The sequence below is a fragment of the Bos mutus genome, chromosome 15, assembly GCF_027580195.1.
Source record: "Bos mutus isolate GX-2022 chromosome 15, NWIPB_WYAK_1.1, whole genome shotgun sequence".
Taxonomy (NCBI): domain Eukaryota; kingdom Metazoa; phylum Chordata; class Mammalia; order Artiodactyla; family Bovidae; genus Bos; species Bos mutus.
Genome location: NC_091631.1, coordinates 17225916 through 17250442, shown reverse-complemented (window position 1 = coordinate 17250442; position 24527 = coordinate 17225916). Strand labels below are relative to the sequence as shown.

The 24527-nt window shown below is 41.2% G+C and overlaps 1 protein-coding gene across 1 annotated transcript in view; it reads left to right on the top strand.

The window, feature by feature from the left end:
- CAT (catalase) overlaps positions 1–23169 on the top strand; it is a 35918-nt gene extending 12749 nt beyond the window's left edge. Inside the window, exons 2-13 of the mRNA XM_005890889.2 lie at positions 455–626; positions 2062–2172; positions 3220–3350; positions 3900–4004; positions 4594–4719; positions 8874–9065; positions 9526–9678; positions 13151–13289; positions 15848–15978; positions 19930–20037; positions 21777–21860; positions 22457–23169. Of these exons, the coding sequence (XP_005890951.1) occupies positions 455–626; positions 2062–2172; positions 3220–3350; positions 3900–4004; positions 4594–4719; positions 8874–9065; positions 9526–9678; positions 13151–13289; positions 15848–15978; positions 19930–20037; positions 21777–21860; positions 22457–22522 (1518 nt within the window). The 3' untranslated portion in view covers positions 22523–23169. The remainder of the gene's footprint in view (positions 1–454; positions 627–2061; positions 2173–3219; positions 3351–3899; positions 4005–4593; positions 4720–8873; positions 9066–9525; positions 9679–13150; positions 13290–15847; positions 15979–19929; positions 20038–21776; positions 21861–22456) is intronic.
- Positions 23170–24527: the final 1358 nt, after the last annotated feature.

Sequence of the window (24527 nt, the reverse complement as noted above, 5' to 3'; positions counted from 1 at the left end):
GCACTGTACAGGGTCATTCGCCTTGACATGTCTGGTGGTCAGGAAGTATTTGGAAATCTGTGTAAAGCAGGTGGAGGCATAGCTTCCCTGGGGACCATCTCTCATTATGAGTTTGGATATTCAGTGTTAAACGCATATGACATATAATCCCTTTTAGGGGGAATCTCTACCTGGGGTTTCCTGTGTGGAGCCTGGTGGCTATACCTAGACCAGAGGGGGAGCAAGTTGGTGAGTTATCTAGATATCGTCCTGCTCAGCATTTCATAGGATTTCTGTGACCCAATTAAAATTTCAGGCAGCTGCATATTTTGTAACGTTTCAGTACTTTTCACACAGGAAATTTAAAAAGAGTTTGAGTAGCAGATGTAAAAATGCAAAATGATGTGCCCTGTGTCAGTGGAAATTGAAGGCGTGATTGACTCTCTCGCACTCTTTTCCTCTCGTGTTCACTTAGAAACCTGATGTCCTGACCACTGGAGGTGGTAATCCAGTAGGAGACAAACTCAATAGTCTGACGGTAGGGCCCCGAGGGCCCCTTCTCGTCCAGGATGTGGTTTTCACTGATGAAATGGCTCACTTTGACCGGGAGAGAATTCCTGAGAGAGTCGTGCACGCCAAAGGAGCAGGTGAGAGCTGTGTTCATTTGCTGTGAAAGGACTGTTTAATAACACCTGGGTTAAAAATTACTTCTCAAAGGATCAGAGTTCTTTAAGAGAAGTGCCAGATTTCCATTCCTTGGAGAAAGGCAAAACTGTCCATCAGTAGAGGAGTCAGTAATTAAATGATGGTTATTTCCCTGGATTGAACCTTCCATGTAAAATACTTTATTTTGCTAAAAATAAAAGTAATCTTCCTTTTATTCCATTATGCAGCTTAGTACAAAAAAATATGGAAATACACAGACATACTGTAATTATAACTGGATTAAGATGGTGCACTTAACTGGATAAACACTGGAATTAACTGTGCAAAGTCAATGACTGTGTAAATGTGATGTAAATGTGCTGTAGTGATTTTTGTAGTGATTTTTCCTTTTTGTCCAAAACTTCTGTAAAACTTTTATCTTGCTTTTATTACAGAAACAAAAGATATAGATGGTATTTAAAAGAAAGCTAAAAACTCAAAAGGAGGGACTTCCCTGGCAGTCCAGTAGTTAGGACTCCAAGCTTCCAATGCAGGAGGTCTGGGTTCCGTCCCTGGTTGGGGAGCCAAGATCTCACAGGCTGCATGGCACAGCCGATAAATAAATAAATTACTTAAATATTGTGAATCTTTAAAAAAAAAAACAAAACTCAATAGGGAAAAGAAAGCTTGATAGAAAGGAATAAGTTTTGTTGGACTCCCGTTTCAGTTCAGTTCAGTCGCTGTCCTGTCCGACTCTTTGCGACCCCATGAATCACAGCACGCCACGTCTCCTTGTCCATCGCCAACTCCCGGAGTTCACCCAAACTCATGTGCGTCGAGTCGGTGATGCCATCCAGCCATCTCACCCTCTGTCGTCCCCTTCTCCTCCTGCCCCCAATCCCTCCCAGCATCAGGGTCTTTTCCAGTGACTCAGCTCTTCGCATGAGGTGGCCAAAGTATTGGACACAATTTCTTTATTTCCTGTTCTGTCGTCTCCAGCTTTTTTGTGGGGTTTTTCCGTCATGCCTCTGATATGCTGTTCAGGTGGTTGTTTGGCTCTGTGGCGAGCTTCCTAAGTGCTCAGCCTTTCCGTGTGTTTTCTCCTCCTCTCTCCCCTGTTCTTTCTCTCCTGGATCCTACTTGTACCTGAAGGGCCTCTCAGACCCTGTGTTCTTCCAGCAACCCTGACTAGTTCCTTCTGGCTCCACTTCTCTTTGGCTCCGGCTCTGTAGCTCTCAGCTTAGCCCTGAGTGACGTAGGGCTTTGCATTTTGCTCTCATCATTTTATGTTTGGTTATCTCCCCTTCTCCCATCATTGGAAGCTCCCAGAAGGCCAGTGCTAAGTCACCGGTTTCTCTTGTCACCCAGATACCTGTTGCGGGCCTGGTGACCTGAGTGATAGTCTTGTGATGCCAATTTCTGTGTCTTCCTCCTTAGGGGCTTTTGGCTACTTTGAGGTCACACATGACATTACCAGATACTCCAAGGCGAAGGTGTTTGAGCATATTGGAAAGAGGACGCCCATTGCAGTTCGCTTCTCCACTGTTGGTAAGTTGCTCTGTTTGTATTACTGGTGTTGCTTGACTCAACTCTGTGTTTTATCTGAGGCATTTATAGCTTAGTTTGCAGAAAAAACTTACCAGACAATAGGAAACAAGCACTTCTCCAAAGTATAGCAACATTTTACAGTAGAAAAATTATTTTAAGACATGTAGAAAGTTACTTATAATTCTGTTTGTTGAGAGGTCTTAGGAAATCATGCTTGTGCAGAGCTCACGCCTGCAACGCTGTGACATTTGGAAAGAGTTTTTCCTATGAGCGGTTGCCTCAGATGGAACATGAAGTGGTAGTGTTACTCCACAGCCATGAGAACAACTGCCCTTTATTGAGGGTTAACTCTGTGTCACCCATGGTTAGTGTTGTACTGATCCTGCTTATAATCTGTAGATGTATTAATGCTTTGCATGGTGGGGTTATTTCTGTTTCTGAGAGAGTGATTTTTCTCATGTTACAGAGCTAGTCAGAGATAGAGCTATCAAATTGCATCTCAGCATACCACAATGCCTGATTAATTCTGCCTCTGCATGAGTCTGTGTTTGTGCATTTTTATAATTGTGTGAAATGCAAAAGGAAATGAAATTAAGGATAAAAATTTCTGTCTTGACTCATTTTCTTAATATTAACCTCATAATTTTGACAACTTGCTTATTCTCTTTGTTCATTGCCTTAATCTTCATAATTATTCTCTTCCCTTATTTTACTTCAATTTTTAATTACCTGTTTGAACAAAGCTATCATCTCTTATTTTAATTTAAATTTTAATTACCTGTTTGAACAAAGCTATCTTATTATGTTAAATGGGTAATATTTTCAGCTGTTATTATATATACTTTCTTATTTCTCTCAGCTAATTTCTTTGTTTACTTTTTCAGTCTAAATTAGCTGGTGGGTAGTAGAAATAATAACCCAGGCACTTAAATACCTAATATGCTTCTAGAGCTTGGGAAGGGCAGACCCCAGTGTTTTTATGACTTGAGGCTTCCTGGATGCAGAGTACTGTTGTGAGGCTTCATTTTCCCCGTTTGAATCTTCCAGCTGGAGAATCGGGCTCAGCTGACACAGTTCGTGACCCTCGTGGCTTTGCAGTGAAATTTTACACAGAAGATGGTAATTGGGATCTTGTTGGAAATAATACTCCCATTTTCTTCATCAGGGATGCTCTATTGGTAGGTGATGAATTATTTCACACTCTGCAGATATTTGTTGATTTAAATTGATTTCAAATACTCCGTATAGATTGGCATTTGAGGAAAAGCCCTGGGAAGAGCAGAAAGAAGAGAACATCGATTGGGATTGGCTGGATTGCCTTTTACATTTTTTTCTGTATTTAGTATCTTTTTATGAGGTCAGATTACAACAATTATCATTAGTCTTAGTTTGGCATTTTGGGGTGCACTGACTTGATGGGAATGATCCAGTTTTCCTTGCAGCACTTGAAAGATGAATAAAAAGAGGCAGTCTGCTCAAAAACGTGTAGAGGGTAAATTTCATTTTAGGGTTTTGCAGCTTAAAATTTTTAAATTGTCTTGTTCAAAATGATAATCTGTAAACCTAATAATAGGCAATGAATTAAGACACCATAGGCCTGGCGTGCTATGGTTCATGGGGTCGCAAAGAATCGGACACAACTGAGCGACTGAACTGAACTGAATTGAAGACACCATAAGTCCTGTAAACTTAATTTTTGGATTTTTTCCCTCTCTTTTTCCATTTAGTTTCCATCCTTTATCCACAGCCAGAAGAGAAACCCTCAAACGCACCTGAAGGATCCGGACATGGTCTGGGACTTCTGGAGCCTGCGTCCTGAGTCTCTGCATCAGGTGGGAATGCCTCTTTTTTCCACTATGTCACCTGATAAGGAACTGTTAATTATGCCTCATATAGTTTTCTCCAGTTTTGGATATTTTATTGGAGTTGATTTTTGACTTTCTTTTGGAGAGCCTTCCTCAGATTTCTTGGTCCTTGAAGACTTTTATAATGACGATTTTATTCATCTTTCCCCATTCATGGACCTTACATGATACTGAACCATTATCAATTGATATTGAACAGTATTAAGGATTAAAGTTTCTTGTAGGAAGTCAAGCTCTTTGTATTAGGGAAATGAAGGGAAAGTAGTACCAATCAAATTTTCTATTAAATTAGAATGTGAACAAGTTAGGCTACTTTTCAGATTTGTTTTAGCTTTTCTTTATAGAATTTTGAGTCAGGACATTAGTGATTTATGTTTAATCTTTCTGCTTTGAAATTCTTCCGTTTGATATTTTTTTCAAATGGCAACCCTTCCTGTGAGCACTTGGCTAGTATGTTCCATGTCATTAAGAGATTTTTCTGGCAACTTAGGACTGTTTTAAAAATATGTTTTGATTTAAACTGAAGAATTTGACCCTTGATTTTTCTGTTCCTTAGGTTTCCTTCCTGTTCAGTGATCGAGGGATTCCAGATGGACACAGGCACATGAATGGATATGGATCGCATACTTTCAAGCTGGTTAATGCAAATGGAGAGGCAGTTTATTGCAAATTCCATTATAAGGTATAGGTCACCTTTGACAGAGTGGGTGGAAGGCTCCTACTACCCACGTCTCCTTACTTCTCCTGAGGATTGGGCAAGGATCAAGGCCTGGCCTTCTCCACCTTTCCCTTACCTCCACCCCCAAGAATGACAAGTATCTATCTGGTTGATTAGGACCCTGATTATCTTATTGGCCACTGCCTGAGGCCCAGTTAGAACAAAGTAGTCTCTCTTTGGTCTCTTCATGTGGCTGATAGCACACAGCTGCTATCAGTAGTCAAGCTTTTTCTTTCTGGACCCTGGGAACTCTGCCATAAATATTCGGGCAAGTGCTCATTTTGTGCTGGCTCTCGGCATTTCTGGTGCTGGCAGGTGCAAATTGATACATATTTTTTTCCCCTGGAGAAGGAAGATCTAAGGTTTTAGATCAAAGATAAAGAGATTATAGAGGCCTCCCAGCTTGGTAAGAGGAAATTCCTACCTGGTTTAGCCTAGAGTTCTTTGTTGGAGTTTAGAGTCAGGTGTTAGCAAACAGTCACACGTTTGCTTTGCCTTCCGTAGCCCTGAGTACACTGTTCTGAGTACAGGTACTTTTGGGGTCCAGGAGGGCTTTAAGACAGAATTGGGACATTCTTGTTTGTAATAGCAATCTCATTCTCATTTTCAACATCTGATGCTATCTTTCCAAAAATATTTCTCCTCGCTTTTAAATTCATCCATCTATTTTTTTAAGGATTTATTATGATCACCACACATTAAAAAATCAGTTATAAATTTCAGGAAACAAAAATTGTTTCTTTCTTTCATAATTGAGATTTTTATTGGTTGTTTTGAGGATCAGTATACAGACATTTCAAGTTGTACACAATTGTAACATATGTACCAAAAATCTAAAAAAATCATGTAGTTGTGATTCTTTTCTAAACATTTCAGTGATTTTCTAGCTTAAAATTTGGAGGCAAATTTTCCTTGATGGTATATCAAGTATCAATATCTTCAAATGTTAATATGCTGTTATATCAAAAGTCCCACTAATTCACAATTTAATATCATATATACTACATACTTGAATTTTCAGTCATTCATAGCATGTTAACAAAGTTACTAGGAAGACTGGACTTCCACAACCAAAGATGTTACGGGGTGCATAAAGTTCTGACAAGGAGAGCCAACATCAAGCAGTGGTTTGCTTTATTTAGGGAACAGTTGTACCAAAAACAACATAGGAGAAGTGACTTAAAGTGTTCAAGACATTAAGTGTGCAACTAATTCCAAAGTGCTATGTAATACGCTTTGTTTTATAGGGTAGAAAAGCTATCCTCATTTATGGAGTTGTTAAGCTGACACCCAAGACAATCAAAGCCTCCCACATTCAGTACCCCACTATTTTCTGGTTGTACCAAAAAATAACCAACCAGCAAATGATCTTATTTTTAAAAAAAAAAAAGCATTTACACTTAAAAAATTGGATAAGGTGGGATACTTTCCTTCTTTTTTTTTTTTTTAAATATTTATTTACTTCTTTGGCTGTGCTGGGTCTTTGTGGTGGCAGATGGACTTAGTTGCCCCACGGCATGTGGGATCTTAGTTCCCTGATCAAGGGTTGAACCCACGTCCCCTGCATTGCGAGGTGAATTTTTAATTACTCGACCACCAGGGAAGTCCCAAGATTCCCTCCTTCTTAAAACTGTTTCTAAAGCTACTAAGAAACTTGGATTTTCCAAATAGTTGATTAAAAAAACATCCCTCTGGATTGTACAAGAAGGGAGACAGGGACCACTGATAGTACTGGGTGTGTGGTACTGATCACACTTGGCTTCTCTCTCTCCCGCTTCATCAGAGGCCGGGCTCCCTCTGTTTTCTGCAGGTGATCATCTTTAGTCCCTTGGTTAGCGACTTTGTCCTGGTTTCCTTTTGCTCCTCCCCGTTAGCCTTTTGTTGGCACGTTTTTGTCTGAAGATTTATCCTTTTCTGCTGCCTTTTGGGGCTTTATTTCCACTTTTGTGGAGCAGGTTTAGCTGACAGCCTTGCAGCTCTCTTTTTGGGCTCCTCATTCTCCCCACCTCCCCCAACTTCTGAGCTGACCTTCCTCATGGCAGCAGTGGGAGCTGGGGAGGTATGCTGGGTCACCTGGCCGCTGCTACTCCTCCAGCCCTTCTTTTTTTTTTCATTTCCTTTCATACAATCAGATCAGTTACTTTTGGGGAACATTTTGAGAATCTTTTAATTGAGGTGTTCTCATGGGTTCTTTTAGTATGACTTTGGCATTGGTTAGAATAAGTAACATTGCCAGAGAACTCTAGAGGGTTATTTAAAAAACCTCTGGTTGCTTAAGAACTTGTTTCCAAATACTGCTGCTAAAATAAGCAGAGACAGAAGTGGACTCATGACATATACAGGCTCCCACTTAATGGTATCCCAAGGACCTATTTTCTTCTGTCCTATTTGAACCATTATCTGAACAACTTAGGTGGGTGTATCAAACAGGAAAACTGTTACCCCTGTTTATATCTATGACTTGGATCTATAACCTTTGGCAAGGAACAGTTACAGGAAACAGTTGACCCACTGGCTTGTAATTGCCAAAAGAAGAAGTGTAGTGTCACTTAGAGCAAGACTAAGTGATTGTATCTGGGACAACTAGTGTGGTCGTGGCTTTGTAGTTAGAACAATCTGAACTCCCATCTTCCCTCTTCTAGATAATTGTCTCTTGGCACATTATTAAAGGTTCTCTGAACTCCAGTTTAGTCATGGTGAAATAGTGCCAGCTGTCAGTGGCCCTGGAAAGATTGGGATGCTTACGGGTCTGTTCAGCCAAGGGCTCTGAGGTAGCGTGGGATCTAATAGACTCATCAGTCTGGATTATTCTAACCTAAGGTCATACCTTTCTAAACCCAGGGGCTTCAGTTAAAATCAGAAAGGTATTGCAATAATATTGTACAATTTAGTGTATTTGCTGGGTGATCTGCAGATGGTGACTTCCATATTCTAATTCTGAAGATCTAACAGGCTGAAAAAAATCTTGCCACTGGCTAGAGAGAGCTGGGATTTCTGTGCTAGACATCGGCCAGCCTTCTAGAGGTGACTTTTGTGAAGGAAATATTTATGTGGTGCCTGACTTATTTGGGCTCTTTCAAAATAAGATAGTGGTGGGAACTCTATTGAAGAGCAGGATGGGATGATAATAGGAGCTTTGGTGAAAGTGACTTAACGTCTTTGGGTTTTAATGGCTTGTTTGAAAGTCAGAATATTAATACTATTGGGTTGACCAAAAAGTTCAGTTGGGTTCATCTTATGGAAAAACTTGAATGAACTTTATGGCCAACCCAGTACTTTTGGTTGCTCATAGTTGGTGAACTGCTTGAGTAGCTATACCGAATTTCTTTTCAGCTCTATAAACCGTGAGTCTATGATTTCTTTAAAAAAAAGTTAAAAAAGGAAGAGAGTTGGGGTGGAGGAATACTAGCTGAGCACAATCTCAGTAGTTGATTTGAGATATTATAAGACAGGGAATTTAAAAAATTATTTCATGCTAAAAAAGGAGGAAAGTCCTTTAATTTTATTAACTATTTGCTTACTTTAAAAATATATTTTGATTTTTTTTTCTGATTGGAAATAGCATGAGTATAAACATTCAAATAGTAGCCACTCTGGAAAACACTTTTGAAATTCCTCAAGAAATTAACCATAGAATTACCATATGACTCAGCAAGTCCATTTTACAATATGTGCTCAGAAAAATCCACTGACTTGAACACTTGAAAACGGTTAAAATGATAAATTATATGTTATGTATACTTTATAGCAAAAATTGTTTTGGCTTTTCTGAAGACACTAATGTAGCATTTTCTAGATGAGCGAAAAATTGAAAGTGAACTCTGTGTCAACAGTTTAAAAAATTCAAATAATGTGGAATCCATAAAGAGAAAGAAAGACTAATTTTAAATATAAAATGTGTAGACAGATTCCCTGGAGATTGAAAAGAATCAGGATAAGCAAACAGAATTTCTTACTGATAAATTCATACTTGTGTCAGATTTGAAGAGGGGAGTTACTGTTACAGGAAAATCCAGTCTTTGGATAGTGTCACTCACAATCCCTCAGTGAATTACTGATTGAAGTTTGATAACTTTGCCAGTAAGTTTCAGTTTGAGCTTCTTTGTTTTCTCCTGTAGACTGATCAGGGCATCAAAAACCTTTCTGTTGAAGATGCAGCAAGACTTGCCCACGAAGATCCTGACTACGGCCTCCGCGATCTTTTCAATGCCATTGCCACAGGCAACTACCCCTCCTGGACTTTATACATCCAGGTCATGACATTTAGTGAGGCAGAAATTTTTCCATTTAATCCATTTGATCTTACCAAGGTGAGTCAGTTAACAACTAAGTTGTTTTCTTTTTAAAGTGTCTTCACACCTAATTTAAAAAAAATTGTAGTCAAGCATTTATAAGTTGTGTACAAAACAGTTGGAGCCACCTAAGAGTTTCCTAGCCTGTGAATGAGGGCTCACCAGCATCTCCCTTCCAGTTCCTGTTTGATAACTTTACTGAGTTCGTCTGGGTGGCCTGATATATTGTTGTTAGCAGGGAACAAATTTTGATGAGATGATGTACTTTTGCCCAGGGAAAATGTCAATATTTACTCCTGTTTGCTGTTGCAAAAGATTCAACCCATGCCCTCACCTTAAGTTCTTACCATTTTATTAGATTCAAAAATGTTATTTTCACTTACTATCATTGGCTTCAGTGTATTTGAAAGCTGATATTTTTATGAGTAATTTCCTTCTGTTGGTTGTCTGGTAATTGTGAATATGACATTATTTTTAGGTTTGGCCTCACGGCGACTATCCTCTTATTCCAGTTGGTAAATTGGTCTTAAACCGGAACCCAGTTAATTACTTTGCTGAGGTTGAACAGTTGGCTTTTGACCCAAGCAACATGCCGCCCGGCATCGAGCCCAGCCCTGACAAAATGCTCCAGGTAAACCCAGTTGATCGAGAGGTTCTGAGGCAGGAGTGTGTGTACATGCCTGTGTGCCCTTGCACGTGTGCGTGCGCACACACACACACACACACACAGAGTGTAATTTGGCTTGATCTTTATATGAAGAATTAACTAGGACATCACTTAAACCTTGGTTTGGGTCTTTAGTCCTGTGGGACTGAATGAAACATCCTTAAATGAGCGTTACAGGATAAAACAAATTTCATAGTGAGTCCCTCAATATGGTAACTTTGATATTTAGGCTCTTAATTTAAAAGAAGTTATAGGAGAAATACCTTAGGTATTTGTGGGATATTCTTTTTCAGTCTCTAATCAAGGATGGGGAATACCATTAATTGATTATAACATTTGATCAGCATAACTGTATTCATTTTCTCTTTCATGTAAAGAGAAAATGATGGCACGTGTAAAAAGAGACCCAGAGGTGATTTTTACAAGCTCAGTTTATGTTTCCATTGATTAAAGGCAGTGGGTTTTACTGTTTGTTTTGGTAATGTTGCTGCTGCTGCTGCTAAGTCACTTCAGTCGTGTCCGACTCTTAGCGACCCCATGAACTGCAGCCTACCAGGCTCCTCCGTCCATGGGATTTTCCAGGCGAGAGTACTGGAATGGGTTGCCATTGCCTTCTCTGGTAATGTTCCTAGGCATTCAGTATTTTTTCACCTCTTTCCAGTATGTTTTTTCAAGAGTACAAAGAGTGAAAAATTCTTATCTGGATCAGAAATTAATGGGGAAATAACTGGCTTAATAATTATTGAGTAAATCAATCTTTTGTGTTCTTAGACTATGATCATGGTACAAAGGTTAAAGTTTTTACCTTAGGTCAGACCACAGTGACTGACAGCTATTTCTTATGTAAGCGTCCAATTCCAGTTCAGGTATCGCTGTCCATGGAGGTGAACTAAGTTTCCTTTGTTTTTTTAAAATAACGATTTTTTTGCTCTGACATTGGGAACATTTGAACCTTTTATAGAAAATAAATGTATATTAATTTTTAATTTAATTTGACTGCTGTGGGTTGAATACCTGTCTACTGATAGACTGCCGTGGCTGCTATAGCAGGAGGCCATACAGCAGGGAAGAACCATTGTACTTGGTTAGCCTTTTGATGAGCATTGAGGAATTGTCCAAGGTTTTTTGAGTAGGTAAGTAGTAGAATCTGCATGGGGTCTTAGGAAGAGTCTTTTGGCAGGAATATTTAGGGTGACGTTGTTGGAAGGATGGCTTGGAAAAGGAGAGCCAGTGAGGAGGGCTTGGAAGTTACTCTGATGGGAACTAACGCATGACCAGGTGGTAGTAGTTGTACGGTAATGGACAGTGTTTTCAACAATAATGTGGAAAGGCAACACGTTATTAAATTTTAAAACTTGGGGATACAAAGTGTAAACTGGACCATGGTGAAAAGCACTCAGTAGTGTAACGTGAGTCCCAGAGACTGTCCCCTGAGTGCCTGGTGATGCAGGGGCAGCCCTTCTTCCCTCCCGAGATTCACAGTTTATCAGGAGTGGAGAAGTCGACTGCTGGAGTGGGAGAGCTGTGCCCCGGCCCAGCAGGGAGGTCGGGCACAGGGCCCTGGGTAAGGCCTTCATTCAGGTGGGGTCAGGGTGCGACCTTGCTGTCTGCATTTCTGGGCCTTAACTTGGAAGGTCTCTACCTGCAGGTGGGGTGGGGACGCCTTATAAATACAAGGTGACCCCAAACCAGAACAATATGATGAGGCTCCATCCAGGGGCTGCTGGTGGCCAGCTGTACCTTCCGTCCTATTGGTATGGTTAGAGCACAGCTTAGTCCATTTTGGGCAGAAGGAGGCGACCAGCTCCAAACTGTAGGTGCTTTTGTTCATGGTTGCATGGCCGGTCATCTGAATATTACTTTATTTTTAATATTTTTAAAGATTTTTTTGATGTGGACCATTTTTAAAGTCTTTATTGAATTTGTTACAGTGTTGCTTCTGCATTATGTTTTGTTTTTTTGGTCGAGAGGCATATCAGATCTTATTAGCTCCCTGCCCAGGGTTCAAACCTGCATCCTCTGCATTGGAAGATGAAGTCTTACCCACTAGACTGCTGGGGAAGTCCCTGAATATTACTTTAGACTCATGATTATGGGAGGTAGAGTCACTCAGCCAAGAGCAGATTATGGACAGAAGAGCAAGACTGGACTAAGCATGTTGGCCTGAGTGATTTGAACAAAATAATCACATCAGTTGCCCTATTCAACTTGATTTGTGTTTTGGCTGGCCCGTAGAATTAGTGATATAAGAATATTCTTTCAGGCTTCCCTGGTGGCTCAGATGATAAAGAATCTGCCTGTAATGCGGGAGGACCTAGGTTCGAGGCCTGGGTTGGGAAGATCCCGTGGAGAAGGGAATGGGTACCCACTCGTTTTCTTGCCTAGAGAATTCCATGGACAGAGGAGCCTGGCAGGCTACAGTCCATGGGGTTGCAAAGAGTCACACATGACTAAAGTGACTTAGCACGCACGCACGCATGAATATTCTTTCAGATTCAAGGCCAATAATAAAGTCAATTAAAGAAAACTGCTTGTGAGTAGAGCTTTGAATAATGAGAATATTTAAATAATTGGATACTAAGATTTATATGGAGTTAATCATCAAGGTTTTTGTTTCAACACTAATTGAAAGAAATTGCACAATCTCCTGCCTTGGTAAATATGTGATTTAGTTTAATCTTGATTCAGGGCCTTGTGTCATCGTAGGGCCATCGTCCTATACCATGGCTTTCTTTGTGTAGTACTTTGTTAATATCTAGAAAGTCTCAGAGCTCAAAGTGTATCTGACATAAACCAGGCTGCAACACAAAAGGTGTTTTTTTTTTTTTTTAAATAATTTCCCATATAGTTGGTTTTGTAGAAATCTGCTTCTTTTTGTTAAGAGCAAATGGTTGACCCCTCCCCTGGAGTGAGAGAGTGGGGAGGAATGGAATTAGTTCATGACTCCAGTTAGTCGGGTTCTAGCAAGTTTGTTTTGCAATGTAATGTGTCCTTGGAAACAGAAATCATTTTTATTTCTTATTTTTTTTTTATATATTTTGGCTGCACCACTTACTATGTGGGATCCTAGTTCCCCAATGAGGGGTCACACGTGTCCCCCTTGCATTGGAGTCTTAACCCCTGGGTTGCCAGGGAAGTCCCAGGAATAAGAAGGAATTCAAGCCTGGGCACTAACTTGTTATTTGAGAAAAAAAGGAGTTAAGATCTAGAAGAGATGTGAAGATTTGTGGCTCTTTGGCTGCATGATGTGGAAGGTTAAGGCCCATTCAGTTAGGGAGCGCTCATTTGGTGAGAGAGAAGAAACTTTGGTCTTTACTGGGCGGACAGTCAGGGCTCTGTGGTGCTCTGTGTTCAACGCTTGCCAGTGAAGTTCACGGGCTGTTTCTCTCTTGTCTCTTACTGCACATTGTCAGTGTCTGTTCCCTTATAACTGCAGGGCCGCCTTTTCGCCTATCCTGACACTCACCGCCACCGCCTGGGACCCAACTATCTCCAGATACCTGTGAACTGTCCCTACCGTGCTCGAGTGGCCAACTACCAGCGTGACGGCCCCATGTGCATGATGGACAATCAGGGTAAGCCTCAGAAGGTGGCTCGCTCTGAGGGTGCCAGGGGGCACTGCTGGGCAGGGGTTGGGGCGCCCCATCAGCCCACGGGTTTTCAGGCTGCCCCAGGGACCTCCTGCTCTGTGGAAGCCCCATATGGCTGCTTGTGCCCACCACATATTTCTTGCCCAGCAATGAAGGTTTCAGCTGCCTGAGGACTCTTCTTACCTTTATCTATTTTATATGTTTTATTGAGAGTTCCCACCTCAGATTTTACTTTCTGTCCATCTCACAGTGGAGGAGGGAGAAAGATCTTTCACCCTGGCTGCTGCAGGATATCATCCAACTTAGGGAGCAGGGTTTTTTTTTTTTTTTTTTTAATTAATTTTATTACTGACATTGATTTTGCTGTATTTCTTGCCAGTCTCTCCTGTGAATATTTGTTACACATTTAAGATTAGCTCATATATATATAATTTTGTGCCTTGCATCTTGTTACAATTATTATCATTAAGCCTCTTCCAAGTATTCAACAAGTTAATATGCTCACTAACTGCGTGTGTTGGGTGGTTGCAGTATTTCTGCTCTCTGAGGCTTCACGTGTTGGTGTATAATTGCCCAAAGTAATCGGTACTCCTCTATCTGTCTTCTGTGTTTTTATACTAAAGTTACTGTTTTTCATTAATAGTCCTTGATTCTTTTGTTGTTGAGACTGGCTGTATTAAGTGAAAGTTGTGCAGTTGTGTCCTACTCTTTGCATCCGCGTAGACTATGCAGTCCGTGGAATTCTCCAGGCCAGAATACTGGAATGGGTAGCTTTTCTTTTCTCCAGGGGAATCTTCCCAACCCAGGGATCGAACCCAGGTCTCCCGCATTGCAGGTGGATTCTTTACCAGCTAAATCACAAGGGAAGCCCGAGAATACTGGAATGGGTTGCCTATCCCTTTTCCAGTGGATCTTCCCGACCCAGGACTCGAACTGGAGTCTCTTGCGTTGCAGGCAGATTCTTTACTAACTGAGCTGTCAGGGAAGCCCGGCTGTATTAAAGTGGTTCATTATATATTTGGGGATGTCATTAATAAGTAATTGCTTTGTGTTTACCATTCTTGTTTACTATTATGGTGGCGTATGTGTGAAAAAACTACTTTGACACCCCTCTTGTCTAATTTTAAAAGTAGAAAGTTTGACCTGTTCCCTTGCAGTTCGGTGAAAAAGCTTAATCTTTTCCAATAGTCAGTGACTTGAGGACAACTCCAACTTTGAGTAAAGGTCAGAGCTTATTTGGAAATAAAATTTTAAAGTTACTCCAACTGGTACATTTCAAAGAACTAATTCTTAGTACAGAAAATCACTGTGATGGCTTGTTATGGAGAACTTTGCTTTTCACATGGACGTGACTGACCTGGAATGAATTTCTTGGGCTGGTATCTGGACTCCATAGGAGTATGGGGCCCCTGTCTTCCTACAAGCTTTTGGTTCCTTTGTCAGTGTGATGTACAGTGTGATGTATCCACCCAGGATTGTCTATTCCAGCAGGGACCTGGGTAAAATTCTAAATCCAGACTGGTTTGTTCAAACCACTTGCTATGTTTTTTCAAGCCATCCTTTCTGTTTAGGCAGCATGTACTCATATAACACAAGCTTCTGTATACATCAGCTGAGGCAGAGCATAGTTGGGAAAATGAACATGCCAAAAGGAAAAAAAAAAAGCCTCAAAATTTATTCCAGAAGTCTTAATACATGTTTTGATTGCATTTGTCATTATTTTTCCTAAGTCCAGAGAAATCAGTGGTGACATATTAGAAATATCAAAGTTAAAAAAATATTTAAAAAATGTATCTGTAGAGAGAAGCAAAAGTGAAGCTGTTGGATTGGTTGGCCAAAAAGTTCGTTTGGGTTTTTTTGGCCAGCCCAATAGAATTAAATAAAGTCGTAGTCAATAAAGGAAAGAAACCCCAAGCATCTTAAACACCTTTAAGAAATAGTGAAGTAGAGTCCCGTGATGGCAATCTAGTATGTGCTGGAATGGAAAAGTCAAAAATGCCGGATTCAGGATCCAGCACTGACCCCAAGCACCACCCTGCAGCAGTCAGTGAGTGTCTCAGGGCTCAGTCCATGTGTCTGGTGATTGAAAGAGCAGAGCTAGAACTTTGAGCTCCCAGGAATCCCATGATTGCATGTTTGAACTGCACCCAGGCCCAACTGAAACCCTCCAATTTGAAATGTGTCTTTGGGTGTCATCTTCTATGGGGGCCAAACCAAACTTATATAAATATATTTGTCCTGGTAAACATGAGAAGATTGTAGAGATGGGACCATCTGAGTGTTCAAAGGGAACTTGAGATCTCTCCTGTAAGACGCAGAGGGAGACAGATATGTGAGCAGATGACGGTATTCTTTAAGAATCTGGGTGCTGTTTATAGCTAAATATGGGGAGTTAAAAATAATATGTGCATGGCATCTGCACACATGCGTGTGTGCACACATATATAATTGTCCCTTGAATTTATTTTTTATTTCGTTGACTATTTGTAGACTTACTTCATTTTTCATCTCCCCAAGTGAATGTATGTGGTTTTCCTTTAAAGGTGGGGCTCCAAATTACTACCCCAATAGCTTTAGTGCTCCTGAGCATCAGCCTTCTGCCCTGGAACACAGGACCCATTTCTCTGGGGATGTACAGCGCTTCAACAGTGCCAACGATGACAATGTCACTCAGGTAATGGCTCCTTTGTCTTCTGTGAGAGTTGCTTGGTCATTCTTCTCAATGTCTGAATATATTACCTTTTAAAGTGTCTGCTGCTGCTGCTGCTAAGTCGCTTCAGTCATGTCCGACTCTGTGCTACCCCATAGATGGCAGCCCACCAGGCTCCTCTGTCCATGGGATTCTCCAGGCAAGAACACTGGAGTGGGTTGCCATTTCCTCCTCCAATGCATGAAAGTGAAAACTCAAAGTGAAGTCACTCAGTCGTGTCTGACTCTTAGCGACCCCATGGACTGCAGCCTACCAGGCTCCTCCATCCATGGGATTTTCCATGGAGTGGGGTGCCATTGCCTTCTCCATTTAAAGTGTCTAATATGTCTCAAATTGAATTCAGGGACAACATCTTTATTCATAACTCAGTTCCCATATTAGATGGAGTTGAAAATAGAGTCTCAGATTATCTCTTTATTTTTCATATGCAAATATCCAGCATTTAGTAAGTACTAAATTATCAGGCATACCCAACACTTAAGCCCTTATATCTGAAAAATCAAGAGAGAGGAAAAAAACAAAACAAAATTGGCAATAGAAGCAAACCTACTGGAGATCCAGATAGTGAAATTGTCAGATACAGGTTTTAAAATAACTGCAAATAATATTTTTAGGAAAATAGAAAAGAGATGACAGCATGGAGCATTATTAAGAACTTTAATCTATAAAAAAAGAATTGAGAGAACATGCCTAGCAGTCCAGTAGTTAAGACTGCGTTTCTACTGCAGGGGGGTGTCCCTGGTTGGGGAACTAAGATCCCTCAAGCTGTGCAGTGTGGCCAATAAAATTTAAAAAATTGAATGGACATACTGAGCTGGAAAATGAACAACTTAAGCATTTAGTAAATGAGTTTAAAAAGGTGATTAAACATAATAGAGGATTACTGAACTGGTAGAGCAGTAGATGTTATCAAGACTCAGTCATGAAGAGAGAGAGAAAGAGAACTCCCTTCATGATGAGAAACCATTCAGAGCCTGAGAACGCAAGCCACGGTTTGCTTTCCTCTAAATAACAAACAACACACATACAGTACGTATAAAGAACTCCCACACAGCAGTAAGAAAAAGTCAGACAAATGAATATGAAAAAAATGGGCAAAAGACTCGAATAGGCACTTTGTAAAAGAAGTATCCAAATGACTGGAAAACGTACGGAAAGGTCATGTATTTCACTAGCCATCAGGAATATACAAAATAAAACTGAAAAGAGGCACTTCTACCAATGCACAGGAATGACGAGACTTAAAAAGACTGTGTAGCAAGTGTTTGTAAAATGAGAAACAGCTCTCACATAAGTGTAAATTGGTTCAGGTGTTTTGGAGACCTGGTTGTCAGTATCCACCGAAGCTAAACATGTACGTGCCTTTTGACTAGTAAGTGCACTCTTAAGCATAGATTCCACATAGAAACGTGTACATGTGAGCAGCAGAAGACAGGTACAACAGTTTCTTCATATCATCCAAGTGTTCATCAACGAAAGCTTGGATAAATAAACCGTAGTATATTCCCACTGCTGCTGCTGCTAAGTCGCTTCAGTCGTGTCCGACTCTGTGCGACCCCATAGATGGCAGCCCACCAGGCTCCCCCGTCCCTGGGATTCTCCAGGCAAGAACACTGGAGTGGGTTGACATTTCCTTCTCCAAGGCGTGAAAGTGAACAGTGAAAGTGAAGTCGCTCAGTTGTGTCCAACTCTTAGCGACCCCATGGACTGCAGCCTACCAGGCTCCCATGGGGATTTTCCAGGCAAGAGTATTGGAGTGGGTTCCCATCGCCTTCTCCAATATTCCCACAGTGTACAGCATTGAAAACTAATGAAGTATCCCAACAAGCAGTAACACAGATGAATCTTACAAATATGAAATTGAACAATAGAAGGAGAATATAGACCACACGATTCCATCTGTGTACATTTCCAAGAGAAGTAAAGAAAGACATTTATAATAATAGAAGTAAAAACAACTGGGGGGTCAGCTGGAGAAAGGGGACTGGGAGGAGGGGTATGGTAGGGGCATTTCTGAGATGTGAGTGATGTTTCTCTCTTGATCTGGGTGGTTGTGACACGAGTGTCCCCTGAAAAATCACCCTGAACTTCACACTTAACATTTGGTACCCTTACTGCAGACATATTACACTTAAAAAGAAAAAAAGAGTTCTTCTCTCACTTTGTATAGACTATTAAAAATGTCACTTTTTCGTGAATAGGAATTTGGTCCTGCTCTTAAAGGTCTGTGGTTAACGTGTTGGAGTGGGTAGATTAGCTCAGCATCCTCATCTGGTGATAAAATGGAACCGCTGTCCCATTTGTGGAGTCCGTGCCCTCCTGTAGTGAGCAGCCGAGCTGTGTGTGATTGGTGGTTGTTAGCCAGGCATGTGCTGTGCTGCGCTTAGTCGCTCAGTCATGTCCGACTCTGCAACCCCACAGGCTACAGACCACCAGGCTCCTTTGTCCATGGGATTCTCCGGGCAGGAATACTGGAGTGGGTTGCCATTTGCTACTCCAGGGGATCTTCTTGGCCCAGGGATCGAACCCGGGTCTCCCGTGTTGCAGGCAGATTCTTTACTGTCTGAGCCACTAGAGTTTATGATATGGCCATTCAGACTGGAGTGGGGTGATACCTCATTGTAGTTTTGATTTGTATTTCTCTAATAATTAGCAATGTTCAGCATTTTTTTCATGTCTTTTGGCCATCTGTATATCTTCTTTAAAGAAATGTCTATTTAGATCTTCCCACATGCAGTACTTTGATTGGATTATGTTAATACCTCAAAGTATAAAGATTTTTAAACTTTAATATCAGATTTAAAGTTTGCTCAAATTTTAAAAGTAGTATTATATTCTGATATTTGATAACTTATAAAAACTGTAAAGTTTTGATATTTTATAAATTTGCTACCTTGGGTAATTTGATGGTTTACGACTGAGCAACTTCACTTTCACTTTTCACTTTCATACATTGGAGAAGGAAATGACAACCCACTCCAGTGTTCTTGCCTGGAGAATCCCAGGACGGGGGTGCCTGGTGGGCTGCCGTCTATGGGGTCGCACAGAGTCGGAGTTGGACATGACTGAAGCGACTTAGCAGCAGCAGCAGCAGCAGAACAGTACATAGAATAGGGTCTGGTGCATTATAGGTATGTGAGTAATAAATATTTGCTCAACGAATGAATGAATGAAATGTTGCATAGAGTCAGAGCGATACCTGAGAAATGGCTGATTTCAGAAATAAGCAGAGGCTGTTAGGACTCATATGTGTATTACTTTGCTCTTACTTTTTAATTTTAACCTTTTGATATTCATTTTAGAAGTAAACTCAGTGCTGTAAGCAAAATACCACTATTAACATCTGTCTTCTCTAAGAAATCTTAGAGTAGCTAAGAGCCTAATTAATGAGCTAGGGTGTATGCTCTCTGGTTCTGGGTGAACTGAGCAAAGGTTGTCTTGTGCTAAGCTTGCATTTGATGATGGCACATTCTGCACTTGTCAGTAGTAAGGTGTGGTGGCATTTTTAATTGTAGGCTACACTGCCTTTTATTTATAAGAGATTTGTAAGCAGTGACCACAAAAGACATTGTTAAAAAGAAGTTATGAGCTATTATCTTCCTTTTTTTTTTTTTTTATGCCCCCAACGGTATGTGGGGTCTCAGTTCCCCGACCAGGGATTGAACCCATGCTTCCCACATTGGAAGCGTGGCGTCTTAACCACTGGATGGCCAGCGAAGTCCCCGTTATCTTCCTGTTTGACTTAAAACAAAAAGTGAGGAACTCAACACGTGACAGTTTCATCTATAAATTATTCTTAAATTGCAAAGCCTTTTTTCATTCTTACAGCAATGAGAAATCTTGCGTCTTCATTTCAAAAGTGGGGTTTGGGTCAGTTTTGTTCGTGATTCCCTGCCTTCTGTTTTCAATGAGCAGGTGCGGACTTTCTATTTGAAAGTGCTGAATGAGGAGCAGAGGAAACGCCTGTGTGAGAACATTGCGGGCCATCTGAAAGACGCACAGCTTTTTATCCAGAAGAAAGCGGTGAGTGATACTTTGTAAGCCGAACAGTGACACCTGCTGGCAGGATGGGAGAGTGCAGCTGTGGGAGAAAGACCTTCAAAAGAAGTGTCATTTCTATTTTACTTGAGTTAAGCAAACTTAAAAAAAAAATGAGTATGAATCCCCAATCAACCTCTGATTCTTTTCTTTCTATGGCTTACCTCCAGTAGATACACTATATCCATCAGTCCTTTACTCTTTGTCCAGTGTGTAATAATTTAGTTTAAGGCAAATCGTCTCCTAATGCTATTCAATCTGACTGTAGCCAAGTTCCATGTTAAGAGAGTAATATCCAGTATGAAAATGTGGGTCCTGCCACAATTTTGCTTAGACTTTAGATGATAAGAAATACAGATTACGTCTTTGTGGTTTGAAGTCTGCCTGACTACTCGACATTATGATACCCAATCTGCCTTCAGAAGCAAATAGAAACATGCTGTTTTCTGGGGTAAAAACTGAGCTGCTTCCAAAGCTCAGGCTGACCTTTTAAGCAAAGGTGTCCCAGGGCATTTCTGATGGTCGCTCGTTGTGCTGTTTGCTCACTGTTGGTTTCCTGGCTGCCCCAGGGTCAGCCTCTCATAAATTTAGGAACCGCTGCCCCTCTCTTATCTCTTGGCTGCTGCTTCTCTGTTCATAAGGGCAGCTGTCTGGAGTATGTTCTAAGGTCTGGAGATAAGTACCTTGCAGGCTGCGCGCTTTCTCTGCAGGCAGAGCTCTATAAACTGTGTTTGATGAGTGTGTATATGAAAGATAACCCTTTGATTCCCTGGACACTAGTACTTCTTGCTGTTTACTCAGGCAGAGAGCCTGACTGTTGCTCTGTGAGAGAGGTGGGGTGGGTTTTTTCTCATCTTTCTTAGAAAAATGAGTGAGACTGTTTGTAAGCAGAGAATTGGGCCCAAACTCTTGGCCTTCTCCTCTTACGTACGCTAAAGCTGCCTGGCCTCCGTGGGTTCTTGATGTCCTACCTCTTGCTGTCTGCTGGGGATCGGCCCCTGGTCAGGAATTCCTTCTAGAAGTGTGCAGAGTTGCCCAACACAGGCCATTGTTTGTACACCTCACTTTATTTTTTAATTGGTGTGTAATTGCTCTACAACGTTGCGTTACTTTCTGCTGTACAACAAAGTGAATCAAGTATGTGTATACATATATCCCCTCCTTCTTGGGCCCTTCAACCCAACCCCCGCCCCCATCCTACCCGTCTAGGTCACCACCGAGCTAAGCTCCCCCTGCTGGACAGCAGCTTCCCACCAGCTATCTATTTTACCCATGGGGTATACGCTAACTGTAAATTCAGGCAGTGTTGGGGCCCTTTTCTTAATACAAATCACTGTAGCTTGCATTCCTCCGAGGTCAGCTCTTTACCAGCTGTAAGTGGAGCTCACCTCCTAATGCATTTTTCTCACAATACTCTGCAAGGTTGATTTAATCGACTCATTTGTTTTTATGGGAGTGGATATTGAACTCTATGAGGGAGATTTGATTGTCGTACCTATTCCATGAGGAGTGGGTATTGAAGCTCAGGCGAATGACTTATCCAGGGTTGCTCAGCCAGTATACACCCAGGACCTGAGTCCTGCTCCCTGTTGTTAAATGCTGTGTCTCTGCCTCCTGTGGATGTGTCCCTCCTCCCCTCTGGAGGAAATCCCGTGGAGCAGACACTAGGGACTGGCACGGTAGGGGCCTAGGGTGATGCTCTCATGGTCTTCATTTGGTTTCAGGTTAAGAACTTCAGCGATGTCCATCCTGAATATGGCTCCCGCATCCAGGCTCTTTTGGACAAATACAATGAGGAGAAACCTAAGGTGAGCCCAGAGCAGCCCAGCTGTGGCAGAGGGTGTATGTCATGGATAGGCACAATGGGTTTTCTCTTCAGTGATTCTCCTCAGGGACAGCTATTCAGTTTCTTAAGCAGCTGTTCACAATCTCAGTTGAGATTTAAAGATCTCACCTGGAAAGCGCAACCTCTTCATTTAAGCCCTGGGCCATATAAGACTCTGGGATGTGTGGGGGTGTGTGTGTGTGTGGGTGTGTGATGCCCTGGGCCATGTAAGACTCTGGGGGTGTGTGTGTGTGTGTGTGTGTGAGAGAGAGAGAGAGAGAGAGAGTGAGTGAGACGTCCAACTCTTTGCAACCCCACCAGGCTCCTCTGTCCATGGGATTCTCCAGGCAAGGGTACTGGAGTGGGTTGTCATTTCCTCCTCCACAGGGGCTATAGTCCATAGGGTCGCAAAGAGCTGGACACAACTGAAGCGACTTAGCACATATGGTTATAAGACAATCTAAGGTGGACAAATTCTGCATTGTTATTTTCATTTGAGCATAGATGAAAGCAGAAATACGTACTGAGTCTCTGCCCCAGTGAGTTAATTAACCTGCTGCTCTTGCCCTTTTGAAACAGAACGCAGTTCACACCTATGTGCAGCATGGGTCTCACTTGTCTGCAAGGGAGAAAGCTAATCTCTGAGGGTCGGGGGCCTGGCCCTGCACCACGTTGCCGTCCGCTTCTGAAGCAGAGCATGGTGTTCACACCTGTACCCACGGATCGCTGGATGGAAGATTCTCCTGCACTAGACATGCAAATGCAAGTTTGTGTCTGTAAAATGATAATCCAGATTTCTATAGCAAATGATGTAATAATGGCTTTTAATCCTACTTTCCTGTGGGTGAATGAAGGTTAAGGCTTAACAATCATTTAAAAGAAACATGTATTTGCTTTTGACAGCTGATTATTCACTTAAAATGACTAGAATGAAAGTTTCTAGCAGAAATATGATTTTATTTGACCAGAAAAAGTCTTAGTGACATTTATGTTTACATATCATCTCATGGCCTATTTTTTAAAAATATCACTGTAATTATATAAGAAGAAAAGATAAAGATAATTTACTGAGAAATTTAAATTTTTCTCAGTTCCCATGAGGAAGAACACATTGCTGTCTTTTGAAAATAACTTCAGCACCATCATGGCTTGATGTTTATTCCTGCTTTGAATTAATCAGGTTTTTTAAAACTTGCAATTACATTTATCCTAATACAGCACTGATTTTGCAGTAGACTGATTTGTAATTGCTTTCCTTTTTCCAATAAAATAATCTGTAAATAAAAATAGAAGACTGGTGTTTGATTTCTTTAGTCTCCATATGTAACTTGAAATGTCTCAAGATTCTTAATCTGAATATCATGTTATTAGATTGTTGTTGTTTAATTGCTTAGCCATGTCCAACTCTTTTGCGACCCCATGGACTGTAGCCAGTCAGGTTCCTCTGTCCATGGGATTTCCCAGGCAAGAATACTGGAATGGGTTGCCATTTCCTTCTCCAGGGGATCTTCCTGACCCAGGAATTGAATCTGTGTCTCCTGCATTGGCAGGCAGATTCTTTACTGCTGAGCCACTAGGAAAGCCCCCTGTTATCAGATACTTACCCTTAAAATTGAAAATACTGGTTTCACAAGGATAGTATATTATTTGTTTAAACCAATAGCCTTTATACACAGCTTCTGAGATACAGGGGACCAGAACTTTATTCTATTGGGAAAACAGCAAATTTCCCAGTTTTGAAAGTTACTTAGATCTCTTGTTCATTAGCTTGCTTCTTTTTATCTGATTATGAGTTTTAACTTCTTTGAATTTTATTTTTCCCTTTTTTTCTTTCCAGTTTTATCGATATGTAATTGGCACACAGCACTGTATAAATTTTACGTGTACAGTATAATGATTCAACTCACATAAATCCTGAAATGGTTATCACAATAAGTTTAATTGGGCAGTCCAGTGGTTAGCACTTGGTGCTCTAGTCACGGGCCCAGGTTTGATCCTTGGTTGGGAAACTAAGATTCCATACACTGTGTGGTGAGGTCAAAATAATAATTTACATTAGTGCAAATGTAACTGGTTTTTGCATTGTTGAAATTTGCTGTTTGATTTTGGGATACATTCTAAATGTGATTATGTTATACAACTTTTTAATGTGCATTTCTCATTTATGTTTTTTGATAATGATTTATTACTTGCTGTTTATTTTATATTTACATTCACTTCAGTTCAGTCTCTCATTCGTGTCTGACTCTTTGCAACCCCATGAATCACAGCACGCCAGGCCTCCCTGTCCATCACAAACTCCTGGAGTTCACTCAGACTCATGTCCATCGAGTCAGTGATGCCATCTAGCCATCTCATCCTCTGGCATCCCCTTCTCCTCCTGACCCCAATCCCTCCCAGCATCAGAGTCTTTTCCAATGAGTCAACTCTTCGCATGAGGTGGCCAAAGTACTGGAGTTTCAGCTTTAGCATCATTCCTTCCAAAGAACACCCAGGCCCGATCTCTTTTAGAATGGACTGGTTGGATCTCCTTGCAGTCCAAGGGACTCTCAAGAGTCTTCTCCAAGACCACAGTTCAAAAGCATCAATTCTTCGGTGCTCAGCTTTCTTCACAGTCCAACTCTCACATCCATACATGACCACAGGAAAA